This window comes from Anarhichas minor, unplaced genomic scaffold, assembly GCF_050575085.1.
Source record: "Anarhichas minor isolate MPS153535 unplaced genomic scaffold, ASM5057508v1 ptg000074l, whole genome shotgun sequence".
Lineage (NCBI taxonomy): Eukaryota > Metazoa > Chordata > Actinopteri > Perciformes > Anarhichadidae > Anarhichas > Anarhichas minor.
The window spans coordinates 6,687,527-6,708,609 of NW_027466520.1; the positions used below are offsets into that span (position 1 = coordinate 6,687,527).

General features: G+C 41.2%; 1 protein-coding gene across 1 annotated transcript; it reads right to left on the reverse strand.

Annotated features, from left to right (window-relative positions):
- Nucleotides 1–893: 893 nt before the first annotated feature.
- On the reverse strand, nucleotides 894–2,144 carry slc35g2b (solute carrier family 35 member G2b). Its single transcript, XM_076080149.1, has one exon. It carries the CDS (start codon nucleotides 2,142–2,144, stop codon nucleotides 894–896), a length of 1,251 nt encoding a protein of 416 aa, XP_075936264.1.
- Nucleotides 2,145–21,083: the final 18,939 nt, after the last annotated feature.

The window sequence follows — 21,083 nt, forward strand, 5'->3', positions numbered from 1 at the left end:
CTGGGCTTGGTTCTCTATACAGAGAAAGGAAACAGCACTGGTGTCCATTAGTACAAAAAAATCTGATGGTTTCATGTTGTTAAAGGGCACTAATTCAATACAGTGCACCTGCCTCTGGGCATTAGTTTGATATGCGTCTGAAAGTAAACAGAAGCAGCGCCCAGGGATGTAACCACTAGTGTTAAATATCAAGCGGCTGCTGGTGCAAGAACTTACGTGAGAGGCAGAAAGAAAGCACTGAAAGGGAAAGCTTGTGCATACAATAAGGATTGATCTTCCATAAACCATATATCCACCCCTGTTCCTATGCTGTTTCCTCTATTATAGTATTTTGTTTGAGGAAATTACACATCTTGGCAAGCAACAGATTAAGGCTAAGAAAAGCAATACCAGTTATTTTATGAAACATGGATGGTATTTATTTTTATTCTTTCATTCCTTGTATGTAGTATAAATGATTTCTGGGCTGACATTTACACAGTGAGACAACTGTGGCAGTGTGACAGTAGAGGGATGCACCACACCTTATTACAATAAAAGGTGTGTATCGTTAAAATGGTTATCTTACACCGCCACTCACAAGACCAGATTCAACATGGTTCAAAATGTTAGAGCAAAATAAATCACATGAATTAAACTGACTCGTTTTTTTTCTTCTTTTTTGGACATTTTGGTCTTCGACACAATTTGACATTAAAGCAGTACTATCAGGGGGACATATGTCACCATGTTACATTTGTCTTTTATTTCACACACAAATATTAAGACATTAGTTACACAACTGGCACCCTTCCAACAACACAGCAATACAAAATCATCAGATGAAGATCCAGACATTCTTTAAATTGCACAACCAAGCAACATTGTAAACAAATAGACTGACATATCAAAACTCATTTGATGGGTGAGTCTAGGATCTCTTGATAATCCTGCCGAATGGCCCTGCTCACCCTGTACAGCTTGACTCCCGTCAGGGTGAACACGCTGATCATGATGACCAGGCCTCCGATGACGTCGTAGACAGACGGGATCATCCTCAGAACAATGAGCTGGAGGAACATGGCCACCACGAACTCTAGGTGCTGCACTGTACTAACTAAGGCTGGATGAAACTTGTTTAGAGCATAGTAGACTCCGAGGAACGCCACAGTAGAGCAGATGCAGATCCCAATTAAATAGCCCCAGGTCTCCCCATCCAGAGGAATGATGGGCTCCTGCATGATAAACATGGTGGAGGCACCCCACACCGTGCCCGTCCAGCCGAAGGTAAAGAGTGCCGTCCACATGCTGACCCGCTCCTTAATGGCTCTATAGACGATCATGGAGAGGGCAGCGGTCAAGCCAGCCATCACTGTCATTGTGTAGCCAAAGGCCTCCTTCCAAAACCCCAGCCTGGACTTCTCCTCGTCTGCCACATTCGGCACCATGACCAGGCACAGACCGAACACGCTTCCCACCACCGTGACCACATCTGTGTAGCCCAGCCTCTCATCCAGCAACAGGAAGGCCAGTACCGCACTGAAGACTGTGGTAGAGGCACGCCACATGATGGTGCCGTTACTGGGTGGTACTATAGCGAAAGAGGTGTAGGCGCAGGTGATAGAGATTACATTGCACACACCGTAGAAGAAGAGACGCAGCCGGTAGCCCTTAGGGCCAAACGGGGCCTCGTGGTAGTAGAAGACCACCAGGATGGACAGCACCTGGATCACGGAGCGGATGAAGAGAATCTCGAGGGAGGGCACTTTAGAGCGGTCAGCTGCTAAACGAGTAATGAGTGCCACACAACCATGAGCCATTGCTGCCCCAAACAAGGCCATCCAGGTCACCCTGGAGGCCAACACATTCGCCTCTCCGAAGCTGGCCAGCTGGCCCCCTACCCCCTTGTCTTTTTGCACACTTGGCTGCTTAGGCTGGGTCTCCATGGTTCCAAACAAAGTCCTGCTACCTTTGGTGTCCGACACCAGTCTCTTTCCCACATTAGCCTCGGCGAAGGCGCCAAACTCCTCAAAAGAGGGTGCATCATCGTACCCTTCATCGCCAGGCTGGGGGAAGTGAGTGGCATACTTCACTGTCACTGTGTTTGGGTGAATCTTTACCCGCTTTTTTGATCCATACTGCAGCGAGGATGAAGATACATCCATGTTTCCTTATGCTTTCAGATGGGGTAGTCTGGAAAATAACACACAAATCATTGCAAGGTTAGCATGTGACTCGTTGGGATGAGAGTGTGTTGGAACTAATAATCAAATACATGTTGCCCTGTGGTCTGATTTAATTTCCCTAATCAGTCAAAACAAAGCTTTTTTAGAAACAGAGAGAAATGTAATTCACAAATTGTTTTCTTAGTATCCACCCCTCACACACACACCCACACACACACACACACACACACACACACACACACACACACACACACACACACACACACACACACTCAAACGCATGCATGCATGCATGCATGCACACAGATAAAGCACGCACTCACTGTATCACCACTATCTCACTTACCTTTTACTCTGCCTAGGCTTACACTTGTGTTGTGTTACTTCTATAAATACCCCATGTGAGCTCAAATAAGCCAAGCAGCAAACACTCTGAGGCTGATGCAGTCTGATGGGGATGAAATTACATAACAGGAATCCACAGAGGGGACGATACATGAATGTGGGCCACTTATGAGATGAATGGAGTTGCACACCATAAATGATCAAACCCTGGAACAAGGACTGTGTGAAAGGGTTAGATCGTGCTGTATAGTTTGGATGGTCCGATCAGTCATGAGAGATTTTGGATGTTTCCTTAAAACAGCAACGGGATTTTGTTTCAGGGTGAGATTACCAAATTATAATAAAATCAACAGATAATATATGTATGTATATATTTAATAAAATCCTGTAGATATCAGCAACAAATACATTTTAAAAACATTTTCCATTTTATTATTGAACTACATTCATTTTGTCAATCACCGAAGACACCGCATGAATAAAACCACAAGGGGGCAGATAAATACTCGTATTTGCCTTCTCTCCACTTATATACAATTGCTCCTCCTTTTGGGAACATACATGAATAGAACTTGATCTAATAATAAACGATTGTAATATAACGTCAGATCGAGGGATAATGATAAAAAAATATATAAAAACATTTCATCTTTGCGAGTCTGAAAAGAAACTTAAAGTGCTGTGAGCACTTCTAGCCAATTTAACGATGGCTTGATCAAATATTAATTCCAGAAATCCGAGACAGAAAACTACGAACAAAAATCATAATTTCTTCTTGGATCAGAATTTAGTTAGATAAATACATGTTCAATTAAAATGTAGTTTAATTTTGGTTAAAACTGGCAAAGAGCGTCCAACCCAGATTCCGAAAAATCGCTGTCAATGGACATTTTTAAGAACGGTCCTATGAGGCGTTTGCATAGCAGGCAATCTGTGTGCAGTAAGAAAAACACAATATCGTCTTACCTCTTGTTGTTTAAATATTTCCTATTGATGCATAAACTCGGGTTTGTATCATAAATCAAGACCTCGTTTAATCTCTTGATCCTTACATTTGGCCAACTGCCATTTCCCCATCTTCCCCGTCGAGTCGAGCGCCTCTTGAAGATGCGTGCTGCTTATTTGTGCTCCACGCTGTCGATGGACGCTGCCCCCACTGCTGCGGCTTGAAGCGGCTGTTGCTGAGGGCGATGATGATGATGATGATGATGATGCTGGTGATGATGAAGCTGAAGCAGGGTTGGAAAGCCGCGGAGAGAAGCAATTGTCACTGTCACAGACTGTGGGTTCTCCTCCTCATCCTCCTCCCCAAGACTGCTTCCCACCTAGACCCGCTCATTCGTCATCTCTCAGGAGGGAAAAGGGATGTGCGTCGGCCAGTCATCATCATCATGATCATTATGGTCACAAGATTAAATCCTCTCCACTTTAGGAGGAAGATTTGATTTATCAATTTGAAGTAATTATACTGTGATGAAGGAAATAAAAGCCTTTGCCTCCCATCTTTCACTTGCATCAGCTTAATTGCACTTTATATGACATATGTACTTTTCATGGTTAAAGGGGTTGGGTTTGTCCCCTGCTAGATTGCTGATCTAGTCTTATTTGCAACATTTTTGTTTGCAAAAAAAAAAATCTTTTCATCTACTCCAAGGAGGTTATGCACAGATGAGTAAAAAGCGAGACTAAGATATTTTAAAAATGGAATTCTATCACCCCCATTGGCTTTTTGGTGAGCATATTGTAAAATAAATATAAGAGCCTTGGTGTGTTTTCTATTAATCGCCTGTATTTTGCTTTCCCAGCCTGTCCTCTAACAGGCTTTAACGACGAACGTGTGGTTCATTTATCTTCCGTCCGGGGCTTTGGCCATCTGACACTGATTAAGCAGTTATACCTCAGTTTTATTAGCCGGAAAGCAGAAAACGACAAACCACCATCCCTTCTATTGGTACACTGACTGACAGGCTTATATAGCAATTTAAGGATTTGGAGAGTGGGGAAGGTGAGAGCAGGGCTGTCACTGACATGGAGCAAACAAAGTGGGATAAATGGAAAGTGGTGGCTTAAATAGGCAATTTGTGTGTGGGTGGTGGGAGAATAGACGTGTGTACCATAGTCAATGAGATAAAACATGTCTGACAATTTCCTTATTAACAAAGAGTACCAGTGCTTACTATCTACAAACATACGTTGCAATTAAATGTAAATCCTATGGATTCTGCGGATCAGCTGTTAGACTTCCACTTTAACAACACACTGTTAATGTTTGCCCTGCTGTCAAGGACCAAGCCAAACTTTTTCCAACACGATGCTACCTGCAGAAATTGCTCTGAGAATAGCTCATCCCCGTTGGCAAGCTATACCTGCACTTTTGTTTATATATGCAGAGCCCAAAACCAAATAGCGCCTCATTCCTCTATGAAACATCAACGGGCCAACTCAGCAGTTTGTTCTAAATCGAGCCTTTTTAAATATGTATGAGATGAGGAGGACTCCTACTTTCGTAAAGAGGAGCTTCTTCTCTGGTTTTATATATTCCCTTCCACCCTGACCAAATACCAATTGTTTCCCTGTCAATGTTCACAAGGTGTAAAGATGTATCTGGTCACACACATTAATCATGAACATGATAAAGACCATACAATGTGATGCATATTGTAATGTTGCTTTTCTTTTTGTTGTAATATAGACACAGATTTCACCATAGTGTGATGCTTTGACTTTAGCATATTAAAGTAAACACAAAGATCAGGTGTTTAGTCACAAGACATCCAACTCTAAAAGTAACCATGCCCACACCGCGATGTACTCAGCCAACCAAAAGCCAGAAGCTGCAGAATTAGAGACAGGTAATTAAATGATTTAACTGAATCTTAATAACACTGAGTAGAAAACTATGAGCAATGGAAATTTACTGTCATCAGTCCTTACAAAAGTTACTGTGTCACAACTTATGAGCCTTTTTGTAATCAAAGCACACTAAGCCGATACTAATTGAAAGATTCAAAAGACACACTTCAAAATAAAATGAAATCCTCATACTCAAAAAAATCAGAGCAATTATTTATCACTGCTCCAAAAATAGAATTTGAAATGGACTGTGGGAAGCTCATTATTAAAGAGAAAGCCGTTTTCTTGACTTTTTAAAGAAGCACTCCACACCCCTGATCAAACTTGTTCCCATTATAGCAGATGATGAGTTTTAACACATTATTCATTTACTGTGATATTATCAGCTCCTCAGAGCAGCCCATGTGAAGCATAATTGGATCCTGAAGCTCCGGCAGCTGTTAATTTTCATTCTCCTTATTTTTTTTGCTGTGCCTGTGAGAGCTCCTCACAACTCTACAGTCAGTAAAGCTTATTATTTCTCTCTGAGGCATTTTCGAATCAGAACACCATTTGGGAGAACTGCAGATTGGTCTGCCATTACTTTCACTTGTCTCCCAGCGAGCTCGTACCTTGACACTTTGACTAGCATGATTGAGTGTGAGCAGCAGATGGGTCCGTTTAAAATGTGTCTCATTTGTTTGCATTGTGTGTTTGACTGCATAAACACAAAGACAACTGATGTGCATGTTGGGTGCATGCATGCATTCTTGTGGCTAACATTGTTGGTAAAGCTTTTCATGATGGCATGAAGGATCCACCTCTGCAGACAGAGGTGATTTAATATCAGTCCAACTGTTAAAGAACCACTGATTGTTATAAGGCTGTTAAATATGGGCAAATATTACATGATGACACTTTTCGTATAGATCTGAGTCAACTGTACATTAAAGGAATAGTTTGACACTTTGGAAAATACACTTATTTGCTCTCCTGCCAAGATTCAGATGAGAAGATTGATTTGTTTCCCCAGGCATTAGCTCATACTGCCTACTACTAGCTACTACTAGCAGAATAAGCTGTTTGGCATTGGCAGAGAAGATTTGGCAAATATTTCATGGGCGCAACCCACATACTCAGCTGTGCTGCTCATCCCACAAATGCGTGTTCCTTACAATTGGGGCACCGTTTGAAAGGTAAATAAACAGGCTTTCCAACGGTATAACATTTATTGCCAAGAAGCATTGTTACAACAGAGAAATAATCTACCAAACACTAATTTCCGAACTTTTTGTTCGATGTTTAGTTAAACAGTTAAACCCACTGATAAGCAGGCTGGGCATTTCACCCAAGGGAGCAGAGGAACACAAGTTAAATGCATAACTTTCCCATCACTACTATATGTGGGAATGAATCTGACAGGTGGCACTTTGTATGAGCAGGTGCAGGACACATCCTAAAATGTCTCGGACTCAGTGACATTATGAGGTGAGCAAGGGAAATCTGGAATTACAGCGAGCTGTGTTGTTTGCCTAACTCTGCGGCTTCATATGAGAGTATACAGGTGGAGAAGATGTCTTCAGTTTTCACCATGGATAGACATCGTTAAGTCAAGTCAAGCATATGCGTGAGTAAACGTGTGTGTCTGTAGCTGTTTAATGGAGTGAATATTTCTGCTTTGTTATGCTGACGACCCTTATTTAGGCTGTACAAAGTACCAAGTCTATACAGAAAGGCTGCCACATTTAAAGAAAACAAATGTGCATATAACTTCTTCTTCTCTATCTTAGAAGAACATCGCAAAGACCATCTGGAACACAAACATCCAGTTTTGCCCCGGGTCCTTTAACCTTACACATGGCCATTTCTGGTTTTGATTAGCCTGTGACTCAACCCCTTTAGACTTCTGCCACAGACCAGCCTGCGAGGCCCGATGACGGCAGCCTTTGTGTGTGCAAGTGTGTGTACGTGCTGTTCTATAATACATGCCACGCTTCTGACTAGACGCCTCCTCTCATGAGAATGCCCTTTTCTGTCAGCCCATTACAGCGTTACATCTCCTCTGATCTGATTCACAAATAAGTGTTCTGCAGAATTTATTAGATTTACAATTATGTAAATGTCTAAATGAATCATCATGCTGCCACGGATGCTGTATTATTAAAAGTCCTGTCTATTCTCTGGAATAGTTTAAAGCTAGATAGAGAGAGAGAGAGAGATAAAGACTGAAAGCCCAAGAGGAACCTGTGTTGTGTTTATTGCCACCGCGGAGCAGCGGCGACAAAAGCATGTATTAAAGTCGGGATGCATCCATCACGCTGTTATGGAGAGCACGGAGGATGTCACTCATATTATGAGGTGCAAAATGAACCAAACTGTGGCTGCATAAATCACACTCTCGCAGTGTGAGAGAGCACTGCAGGCTTTAGCTGCTGTAGAGACAGAACAATAACAACGCTGATCAAAGTGTTTCATTTGCTGAAAAGGCTGTAGTGTGATGGTGTAGATGAATCTTCATCAAAAATCATTTTGATTATGAGGCCAGCAGCTGGCTCAAGAAGGGGTTTCTGTATTAATTTCACACTAAAATCTAAAATCAAACAATTTCGAGATCTAATCCCGAAAAACAATTAATTCCCCTCATTGGTGAATTTTCGTCTCGCATCTTTTGCTCGCTCTCTGCGTGCAAATGATGCCAAACATTACCTGCAAAGACCACCGTTCATTTTTGATGTTGAAGTGACAGCATTGACACTCAGTGACACTCTCATTTTCATGTATTTAGAAATTTAAGAGAAGATAAGATAAGCCTTCATTGCCTCCCACAGGGGAAATTGAGGTGCTTCATTATGTATAGCTTTACATTAAACTAAATGGCTTGTAACTCTTTTTTATACACTAATGCTGCAACAATGAGTCAATTAATCAATTGATTGATTGACAGAATTCAAAAGCAATAATTTATAAGCCATTTTTCAACATCTATTTTCTTTAGGTTTTTGTCTGTTGTTTAGACTGCCAAGCAAAAAACAAACAAACTGACAAGACATCAAACTATTCTCTGGGGCATTTTTCATTTTATTCTGACATTTTATAGACAAAGCATTTATTCGATTCATCAAGAAATTCATTGGCAGATTAATCAATTATAAAAAAAGATCATGAGTTGCAGCCCGATTACAACCAAAATCATATCACAACTTTGTAATATGATCAACTCTCTGTTCATTTCGTCTTTACTCATGTTGTTGTCTCTCACAGCCATTTGATTTCTTGAGAAAAAAAAAACTGTGAAATTGATGTGAATGATATGCAAGTGCATTTGACGAGAACATTTCACACACAAGACAGCAGCCAGTTATTCCGTCACACACATTATGATGATTAGACGACGCTGACCGCCGGAGACTACCCTTTAACAATATATCTTTTCAATTTCTTTTCATGTTTAATCATTTCCGACCCAGGCCTGACATTCAGCACATCACTGGAAGATCCTATCGTAAACGTTTTGTTCAGCTTTCATAAGTCAGTTACAAAGGTCGCTGACACCTGAGGGATATTATTCCAGCTGTAGCGAGGAGAGAAATGCAGGAACATGATACAGTTTCTACTGGAAGCTTATTATGTTTCAATTTTCTGGGTGAAGAGGTGAATTATTCATTGCAAAAATGACTCAATTTGTGCTTTCGCGGATAAAGTCTGCCGCGTACCACTGACTTTGAATGAATTCATGCTGCCTTTTTGTTTTGTGTTCTGCCTTCAGTTCAGGGTAAACTTGGATCAACACAGATAATTCTTAGCTGTATTTGGTGTCAGAAGTAAACAGTAGTATCACTATACTATAGTCTTTGTACAAAGCCATGAAAAAGGAAAATGGATCAATATGATATTCTGTTTTACACCTCAGTTGTCTCACGGGAAGGCTACTGAGGCATACACCACCACCACCGAGGGGCCTGAATGAAATCAATCTCAAAACAACAGCAAACGGGAATCAAATTGACCAAGAATAAACGTGTCCTTCAACCGCTTTTGTGGAGTCACTAGTCAGCTACAAGACAAGCTGTCCAGTATCATGCATTTATCATATTCAATCCCTGAGGGGGTTTCTAATTGGACATCAGAGAGAAAAGGGTAAAAGATGCAGGATGTTATGACATGCGATGACTCCTCTCCCACACGGGGCCATCAATGTGATACACACCAGCAATTACAGCTAGATCTGGGGTCAGATCATCAAAGGAGCACGACCCATTATTTGACAGAGAATGAATCATCATCTGCATCATAACAGTGCTGTTTTAAGATGGAGTATGCTGGGAATGAGAAAGGACAGAGAGCAAGGTGATTTATATGGATTCACTGGAGCCCTATGTGTGAAACAGAGACTTAAATCAAAACCATCCTCTTCAACATTGGATGTTCTGTCACTGATATTGACAATCCATAAAATGAGAATACAGAAAAGACAAGCTGTTTTACGGGATTGCCAATGAAGCTGGTTTTTAGTACGTCTTGATTTATTGCAACTGCTTGATTTACAGAATAGGTCTTGTGCTATTCTACATTTTTTCACATTGTCAACATTCCCATCAAAAGACCAAAACCAACAATGGATTGAATCTATTAATAAGCTCTGCCTGTGTAGCCAAAGCCTGACGCAGCGCATTACTCTCTGTGAAATAGTATTTTAAGTTTATGTTTATTTGCACAATTTAATTAGAAATACACAAACATAAAAGAGATAAGAAATAATAAGCAGTGCAGGAAAAAGGATGAAAGCCCACAGGCCTAGGGCCCCATTGTTGTTTATAAGCTATTAACGAGACTAAAAATCTGCAACGATGTTATCAGCTCTCTGAGACTGACAGTACAGCTTTGAGGTAAATGCTAACATGAGCATGCTCACAAGAACAATGTTAACATGCTGTTCACCATCTTAGTTTAGCATGTTAGCATGCTAACATTTGACAATTAGCACTAATCACGAAGCTCATGGGACATACCGGCATTGCTCCCTGAAATACCCGTCAACATGTGTACTCTCTGTGTATTAGACCATGAGCTGGGGCACTTTGTTTTGATCGTAGTCGAAGGGAACATGTTCTTCAAACATTCCTTGTCGCCAGATACCACGGACTATTGATTTGAGCAGTCAGGTCAACCCATTACATTTATCTCTGCAAACACAGTTGCCATGACATAAAACCTGTCGCTAAGCTAATTTTGCATTTGTGCTGGAGAAAGGTTGACAAGAATCAGATAATGAGAGTGAGAAGAAAAGGAAAAAAGGATGTGAGATAACGGAGCCGGTGTGTAAATAGCAATGTTTCAATCAGGCTTGGCAAGAACGTGTAACATCTTTGTCAGGGAGGCTGGTAGCTTAATATATACGTTAATAAAATACAGCCAGAAATGTCATCACTATTCCAAGCCGAAACAGATTATGTAGCCCTGTGCTCTGGTGCATTTTAATTTAGCGAATGTCATGAGAAGAAGGACATGAATCATACTGAGTAAAGAACTAGGTAATAGCAGGATTGTCATGCACACGGTGCAAGTAATTTGGTCCAGAAAGCTTCAGCATATAAAGTTTGAAGTTTGAAATAAAGGTGCCACAGGAAAGACTGTGTTAAGAGTCTGAATAAATTAACTTTGGAGCATGTATGCATTCTCCCCCTTCAAGCTGACTACAAGTCACTGAAGGGCCACCACAGCACACTGTACTTGTTATTGTTCCCACGACTCTGCCTTAGAGCTAGCAGAAAACCTCATCGATCAGCAGTGCAAGCCTCAGCTCTTATTGAAGGCCTACCTCTCCCGGTGGCCATTATCTTTACTGCCTTGTTACCAGATGGAGCTGGTCAGCTCTGGCACACAAAGCAACCTCGTACATCGCCTTTGTGAGCACAGATGGGCGATGAGGAGATGGTTGATATCACATGGAGGGAGGCTGCTCTCATTACAGAGGGAGGCTTGCTGACCGTGTGCAATAGGCACAATGACAAAATGCTCCTGTTGACACATTAACATACCTTTAATATTAAAGTTTTTTCATACTGCAATAGCCAAAGGCTTTAATGGTGATCACAAAAATAATTGGGGAAAGTGGGCACCCCTTGTGCTACATTGTAGGTATAGAAGCCCCTCATCTGCAGATGATTGGCTCTTGACAAAGCCTACCATTTCTAGGTGTATTATTGTAGGGAGTATGCTGTCCAGCCTACCTTAGCAAGTATCTTATCATCTACATTACCAAAAGATCACTCACTCAAGATGACAAACACTATTCACAGGGATTCATGGCTGGAGTAGCCTGATCACTGGGAAAGTGATTTTTCAATATGCATGGATGCACTGAAAGAAGAACTTCCAGGTCTTTCACACTGACTACGTTTACATGCACACTATAGTAGACCACCATTATTCCGAATATGACAACATTTTGAATTTGACGTTGCTCATGTAAACATCATATTCCGTTTAGATTTTCAGAATTAGGATGAAAGATATGTGGAATATGCCGATATTATTGGGGTTTTAGGAGCATTCTTTGGACATCTATACAGCACATTTGTTAGATGCGTCTCAATAGGGTTTTTTACGGCACTTTGCGACACACAACCTCTTTTCTGTTTACGATCAGCTCTGTGCGTTATACACAAACCAACTAGCCAATAGTAAGCTGGAGTAGAGATGCATGCCCAAAAGAAAAACACAACATTTTTGTATATTTTGACATGATAAACGACATGTTAGGGCATCAACCCCTGTCACACACAGCCGAGAACGGCGCCAACATGGAATTCACTGGCCCCGGTGATGAGGATGCAGTATGGGGTTGTTTTGCGTGTAAAAGGGAATATAAGTGGAATATTAATTTTCATTAACCATATAAACAGCTTATTATGAATATAGTTGCTTTTTCGAAATAAGGACAACAACTTGAATATTTGATGCATGTAAATAGTCACTGGCAGTAGGAAATCCTAGGAGAGACACTGTTACTCAAGTTATTGTTTGAGCCAGCTAGTGTGCTATTCGGGAGAGGATTTGTAGATTCATCCCCCACTTCATCCCAAAATGGCCTCATTAGATTGGATTCTTCCTTGGCAGAGACATTCCTCCTCATACCAACAAACAACACAAAGATGTGTTACTAAAGAGGTATTTGAAGTACTGCCTGCCCTCATTTCTGGCACTCCTCCTCTTGGTATCATGAATCGACCTGAGCACATGATAAATTGAGACAGATCTACGCCCTACCAACTGTTATCATCCTGTTTCTCGGTCTTTTATTCTCTCACTCGTTTTCTCTCACTCGTTTTCTGTGGGTCTGACCTGGGGGATCCTATTTGAGCAACCAAGCAGCTGTCAACAGTGCAGCCTGGCAGACTGCAGAGGAGACTGAAAATGTGATATGCTATTTCTGGGACTCCATAGAATACAAAAATGAAGCTCAGCAGAGGATAAGTCATGCCAGATACTGAACAGGGTAGACGCACAGTGGATATGTAATCAGGTCATGCTGCCTTATTGTGCCTTAACAACAAGCCACCTTATATCTCTCTGAAAATTGTCACATTGTCATCTCTGTACATCTTTTTTCTATAATTTAGTGTTATGCCATTGCTTTCTGTTTAGCTTACATAAAAAATGTCATAAAATAAAGAAAAGCGGGGGGGGGGGGGGGGGGGGGGGGGGGGGTGAGAGTTTATGTGTGTGTGTGTGGTAATGTGTTTAAAAATGTGTTCGTGAGAGAGACAGGGACACAGGGAGGTAGGAAGGGGAGGGAGAGAGGGAGCCAGAGGAGGAGCATGAGGGAGGGAGAACTGACAGATAGTCACGACAAAATGGGGCATGAGTCATGTTGAATGGTGACGTACGTAGATGGATGGGTCAGGTAAGCAGCACCCATGTCATCACTAATCACTGATCCAGAGGCTGCAGGCAGGCCAAGAATTATACGAGCAATAAAAGGAGGTAAGAATCCTGGATCGATGAGTGCCGTAACTCTCAGTGTTATGTCATTTTCATGGTACATTTTATTGGTTGTTTGATATGGTATCATGTCCCCGAAGCAGAAATTATTGTAAGTCTCTTGAACTATTTTCTCATTGAAGACTTACTTTCTGCAAGAGGAAAGGAAAGTGCATTATTGTTGCAAAGAAGAAATTACAAAACTTTGTATTTATGATGAAGGTAAGTCTGAAAAATGATGGTGAAAGATGCATCTTAGCATTGCAACATTTTACATTACACAATGCTGGCAAAAATGTGTGGACCACTAATGCTCGAATGACTGAATGGGAGCAAATCTCTGCAGCCAGGTTCGAAAATCTTGTAGAAACCCCGTGGTTTTGAAATGAGATGGACAAAAAACACATACAAGTATTATTTTAGGTGTCCACATAGTTTTGGTCATAAAGTCTACGTATAATATATCATCTGTAACATTTTCAAAACCCTCCTTTAAAGAAAATACCTATTTTTCTGTGAAGCCCAGCGTATTGCTTCCACTGGCTCGTTTTAAATTTTAATACATGTTCATTTATTCTTGTCTCAGATCTTCAGGGATTAAGGAGAAGAAAAGTGAACGAGTGAAAATGGAAAAATAAATGAGATTTGTGATGCAGCTGACTCATGCACTTGGTTTAATGTACTGAATCACAGGCTAAGCACTAAGCAGCTTACAACTGCTTGTTCCTCTGCAGAGCACATATTGTGTTTAAATTCTCAGCAGGATCTTCTCCTGTAGATCAAACAGTGATGGCTCAGAATCTTCAGATCAATATATACGTACATCAACACTTGTTTGGATGTGACCCAGGTATGGATATCTAAATGTAAAAAGACAAAACATCACCAATTTCTAAAGTAGTAGCTACAACGTCCACATAGTCAAAATAAATGTGATTTAAAATGCCAAGGTCTGCGGAGAAAGCATGACCTTTTACAGCATTTCTACAACAAGCGTGTTCATAACATTTATCTTTTAATGCATCACATAGAAAAAGATGGTCCTATCTAAGAAGATGAGGGCTGGGGACTGAACCTCATGAGATCAAATGTAATTAACTTAGAATAAATAATAAAAAATGACAATAAGATATCCAAATTACATCTCTTTGATTTGGTTTAGCTATCTCAATTTGGTTGTGTTTCGTACATATCGTCATTGTTTGGGCCATAGATATGGATTATCTGCCCACGTCTGTGTTTGCATGTGTGTGGTTGCAAGCGGACATTGCAGTCATTTTATTATTAAATCAACAGGCAAGATAAAAGGCTCCTTTATCCACACTGAATAGCAGGTGGAGATAAAAGCCCCTGACGGCAGTCTGAGATCAGCATCTGAGAGGACAAATCCAATCACAGGGCCAATTAACATGAGGTCCCTATTTTATAGCTCATAACTTCTAGACATTAGAATGTAATATCTCTATTTGGTTGCTGGGTGTAAAGATGAAATATCAAAAACAGACTAAATAGTTCAGCTGTATTATAAATGTCTTTAATATTTATCCAGTTTTGTATCAAATTACCTATAAACATGCACAATATTATATTTGTATCATCAGGGGAATGAAAGGTAATTGTTTTGAAGTATTTTTGCATAAGTGATAGCGTGTCCCTGCTCTTTTTAGTGGAATGCTTTTTAGTGGAATGCTAGTTTGAAAGTATCTAATTTAAAGGAATAGCTCAACATTTTGTCCAAGAGTTAGATGAGAAGATATTGGTATCACCAGTTCACTTAAGTTAGCTTAGCATAAAGACAAACGGTGAAAATTACAGTAATAGATATAGATATGGGCCTAAACTGTGTTTGTTTAATCCATACATTTTTTTTTTTTTTTAAATGCACAAATTGTGGTTTTACAGATTTAACAGACAATATGTCCTTAAATGAGCTTCAGAGGTGCTGGTAGGCAGATTGTGTTACTTTCAGACAGAGCCAGGCTACTGTAGCTGTTTCCCCCTGTTTCCAGTCATTATGCTAAGCTAAGCTAACGGGCTGCTGGCCACAGATGAGACTAATGTTGATATTCTCGTTAAACTATTGGCAACAAAAAACATTGAACAATTTCTTTTGAGACATACGTATATCAAAAAGATACTTGGACAAATGCTAGCTCACTATGTCACATGTTACAGCTACTGTAGCTGTTTCCAGTCTTTGCGCTAAATTAAGCTAACCTGCTTAGCCAGTCCTTTAGCGTTTAGATATGAGCGTGGTAGCATTATTCTCATCTAACTAAGTGTATAGAAACAAACTCAAAATAGACTTAAGTTAAACAATTTCCCAAGAAGGATGTCATAAGATAAGACACTGGGAAAAAAGCGAGGGTTTTGTATTTTTCATTCAGCAGTCACACATCATGTAGACTTTCTTGCACACCCTTTTGGAAGCTTTCGAGACCCCTGAGTCCACATCCAGCTGCTCATGCTCCATTTATAATCTCATACGGTTTGATGCGTCCTCATCCTGTTCACTTCTTAACCAAAATCACCCCACTGCTGAGGAACATGCAGACGTAAGACAGCAAACTGCCAGAGGCCATTGCTTACTGCATAGATCCTACTTTGCCTTTTCGATCAATTGAGTGCTTGCAGTTCTTAGAGGTTATCAAGGGATCAGCAGAGAGGGGAAGGAGAGGTCACCACAAATGTGGTCACGGATGGGATTAGTAATGTAACACTATGTATTTTTAATAAAGCAGCACATAAAGTTGGATACTGTGTTGCGGGTTATACACGTGTATCCATTATTCATGTTTTTGTGGGGTCAAGCTTGAAAGCTGCATTTTGACGATATGTTGCTTTAACTGTGATCTCTGAATTTACATATAGGGATAATTTAACATTTGTTATTTTTGAAGGAAGAAGAAAAGGATCTTCTGAAGCTCCAAGACAGAGGAACGCTGACTTTTCTTAATTCACTCATTTTTTTAAATGTAAATTTGTTGTGTACCACACTGTCTCAATATATTCTCAAATCAAACAGATGGTGTCTGCCAGAGGTATGAACATATCACGTATAGCTGTGACTGCAGCAGAAGATTATACATTAAAAGCTGAACACGAGTGGAGATTTTCTCTCCACATCTCTTACTGCAGTTGCATGCTGCCTGAAATGTCACGATGGGAATCTAGGGGCTGGGGAAATGGCGATGGAAAGGACGAGAAGAATCAGCAGCTGCCAGCTGGTTAACTTCAGGCCACATTGGTGGACGATGAGCTACATTATGGTGCTACGTGGGAAACAACAACCTTTGATCGTAGCTCCCTGCACAGCAGAACACCTTTAAGTTCAACCCTGCCTTTTACCCCAGCGACATTTAAGAACACTGAGCACTTAGCAGCTAAATCTTAGTATAGCTGGTCCCTCAAAAAGCAATTGCAAAATCAATATGAGGTAAGAAAGAGACAATCTCATGAATGTTCAGACATTTTGCAGCACCCTGTAATTATCTCCTTCATGTGATTTCCAGTTGCCATAGGGACAGAGACAATGCAATCAATTAAACCACACGTGTTGGTCTGTTGGAGATATAAAAAACACATTGTTTCCACGAGAAAAATAGTATTATTATAGTGCTTTTGCACTGGAAAGCTGCACTTAATGGAAACTACTCGAATCAAACACACATAATACTTTTTTTCTTTTTTAGTTTTACATAATCAAGATGTGCTAATGCAACTTTCCTAATTAATATGACAGAGAGCGACTTGGTTAATGCGAAGACATTAATTAACCTCTTTGCCGTTATTACAACTGTATCATATGTGATAACGCCTTGTCCACAGAGGTGCAGTGCATGCAGGGAACACAATGTACTAAGGAGAAATTACCATCTGCATCAGTGAGGCACTCCTTCTCGTGCCTTGTGTCTTCATCTACATGTTTGTGTGACACGTGTGTCTGCCGGCAGAGCTGGAACACTGAAGAGACCCAGTCACATTGTCAGAGGACGCGAGATGACCACAGTGGAAAGTTGCCATCAGCACTTTGAAAGCCCCCCCCCCCCACAAACACACACACATGCACGCACACAAACACACATCCAGATGCATGCACACACTCAATGCGCTCTCCAACTCTTGCGTGTGATGGGCCGGTGTTGACAGTAGGAGCCGCTGATGACTCACCACCAGATGAGTGATCAGCCGGCTCAGCCTGAGTGTTCTGATCTTCATTTATCACAGTAATTGCAGCCACAGGTGGCGGCGGCGGCCTGGACCCACCAGCCATTCTCTGTTTGCCTCTCACTCTGTAAATAAAGTCTTCATTTCATGTGTTGGCTTTGTACAAAGACAGACATCACCTCCTCTTGTCCCTATGGACACACAAAGCTGAATTACACCAATCTGCCAATGCGACGCCTGTCCATTCATACAATTACTATAATTATGATACATTGCTAACGTCATCAACTGATGGCTGTTCACGTAAACTCTAATAGTAATTTAATGGGTTGCGTAACAAATGGCCCCTGATTTCATGGAGCTATTAAGGGTGTATTAGTAATGTGGATGAAGGCAGAATTGGAGAGCTCTTAACCATTTAAAAGCAGGAGGAAGAGGAGCGTAAGGCTTTCACACAGCAGGAGAAAAGCACAGTGGCCATCTTCTTCCCCGTCACGCTCTGCAAAGTAATTACAGAAAAAAGGCATTCTCAAGGGGAGGTGTTTGTGCAGCTCAGCTGTTGTTGGTGAATGTGGTTCTGGCCTGACCTGATAACAGCACTTTTTCACTTTAATACACATGCATTGCATATTTCACCCACACACACAACATTTTCCACCGAGTTACTGTCATTGTGGTCATTGTTTTCATTGGCTCTCTTGTGTGCGTCCCTGCAATTTTCATCCCCTACCAACTCTGCCTGATTGTTAAGACTCTCCATGTCTGGGGGCTCAAGTTTTGTCATAATAATGTGTGCACAGAGCCGCAGCAAAAGCTACCTCTATCAACCTTTAGATGCTTACATAAGCATCACTACAGATATTCACATTAGTTATTTATCACTCAGAATTTTTTTTGTTGTTGATATATTCTGCTTTTTGATCCTGTGTAGCTGACTGAACAGAGCAGAAAATCCACACTCTTGTTAGAGTATCCATCAAAATCACATATTTTCAGTTATGGTGCCATATACTTAGATACAACGCTCAACCGAATTAAGAGTATTGACGTACTCGCACACGTCCAACAGCTCGACTAAATAATGTTTTACATTTTTAATCTGTTTTTTTTATCCCCGTCTCCCTCTCTTCCCTCTCTTCCCACGAGACGGTGCCTCCATTTTGCTCTGAAAAGCAGACGCAGATCATTCCCCTCCACCACACGGACAGCACCACCCTGCAGAAACACACCTCTTCAGACCTATCAGGTAGATCAGTGCCTTTTCTGGCCTGACAGTGACGCAAGTTGCACACATTGCGCTGTCAAATTCAGACATCATCATCTGTTTATGAACACATGCGCATGCAGAGCGGAGCCAAGGATGATTGAAGGAGCCACAATTGGAAATAAGTGCGCTGGGGCTGTTTGTGTAAGTGGATGATAAATCATGTGACTGAGGTTTTTATTCATCAACAAAGGACAATCGGGCCCAGAATGCATTGTGAACATGATATTGCCATTATGAAGAATTGATTTGGTTGGATGTGCTGTGGAACACTGACATCACAACTAGGATTTTTGGAAATAAGAGAGCATAATAATATGTCTGCAGCTGCGTTGTTTGTAAACTGCAAACCACCTACACTGTGTCGTGCTACAGTTTCAAAGCCTCGCCTAACAATGACACTAATCGTTTCCAGATGACAAAAACATTACCCCAGTGTTTCTGAGAGTCAGGCTAATCCCAAACAACATTTTTCCTTTAGCGAATTGCATGCAACATTGTGCGCATGTTCCTATATGATGACGGAGGAGGGCCAAAGCCAAGCATGCATTTCCCCGTGGGTTGATGGTTAACAACAAGAGACAGCTCCCTATCGGGTCAAAACCAAGCCTGGGTAGTGGTGGCGATGTCACATCCAATGTGTCACAGACACAGGAGAACAGAAGGGAACGTACCGAGTTGTGTTTCCCCATCCACTCATATTCACTGTGAGAGGCTGAGCCAAACCTTTACCCCGCTGTCTCATCTGCCTCTCAACAGAACAAAAGGGCTTCCTGATCAGGGAGAGAAAAAAGTGAGAAAATTGGGAGTAAAAAAACGTCTGCCAGCTCGATGAAACTGCAGCTGCTTTATATTTTTTGAGCACTTGGTAGGAAAAGTTGTCAAAACAAAACGGTTTATTTGTAGTTTTTGCTCTGCCAGGATGAAAGTAGCAGTCCTGCAATGGTAATAAAGGAGCAATATTTCTCATTTTCTTAAAGGTTCACGGGTGCGGCTAGCTTGCGGCAGCTAACGGCTACGTTTAGCAGAAGGGTAAACTATTAGCAACATTTTCTCTCCAACCCTCAAATAGGTTAGCCTTCAGCTAACTGTAGCCGAGCTGTGCAGCCCCAACTGATGATATTGCAGCTCGCTGAAAATCTTGAATCGCAGTATGTCATCTCAAATGGCTTTACAGGCCCACACGTTTGCAAAGAAAACAGGGTGGTAATTCTCAATGGCCACCATATAAGGGCATCAGGATCACAATCACGATCGGGATGATGTTTGACATGACGGACTACTAGTACCCGTACGGGTTACTGTATGAAGCGTGTGCATATCCCCACGTTCGTCTCGTGTGAGTGGCGTCACAGCTGGAGGAAAGCTGCACGATAAGGGTTGCATTTTCAGAATTTTTTTTCAGAATGATTTCAAAAATAAACTGCCTACCCCACCTTTAAGAAAAGCATCTGAAAGACATTGGATGATAATTGAAGAAGCAACTTGATTTTGACAAATTGCACACCGTGGCGGTTTTTAAAGCAGTGACAAAAATATGGCATGCATAATAGTGAAGTCATTATTTTTGGGTTAAGACACTTGGAGCCACAGTAGCAGATGGGGGCAGACTTGACATCAGCAGGGTCATCCTGACAGTAGAACAATGTGTGCTGTCTTGTGTGGCCTGATCCTCACCCCTACTGAATGGCAATTAGTATTTGAAATAAAGCAGGGTACCCTCCTAACCGCCTTATTGGCTGCTGCATCCTATTTGCTTTATCTCTTGATCTGTTGTCACCAGGAAACCAGCACAAATTGTACAAGATTAAAGATTTACTTTTAGCAATGTTGCTGCTTAAGGCAGGGGAAATGTGTTAGGGAGTGAGAGGTGGCAACAATCACAGACGGGGATGCAGCTGAGAATTGCGGGACAGCTGCTTTTAGATGAAATAATCATACTGGATGTTTTTGGAAGTCTATTTAGCCACACATGGGATGGAAAGGTTGGTTAGTCGGTCCACCACTTTCCCGACTGAAATACCTCAACAACTATTGGATGGATTGCCATTAAATATATTACACACACCCATGGTGCCCAGAGGATGAATCCTATTGACTTTGATGATTCCCTGACTCACATCTAGCTCCAGCAACAGGTCAAAAGCTATTCTTATCCAGTGGAAATGTCAACATCTAACTAATGGATTGACAATAGTTTTTATAGATGTTAATGGTTCCCAGACGACGTATCCTATATTTAGCCATCATGATGTTGAAGTTTGTGGTTTTGATTGAAATGTCTCGACAACTGTTGGATGGGTTGCCATGAAATTCGGTACATTCGT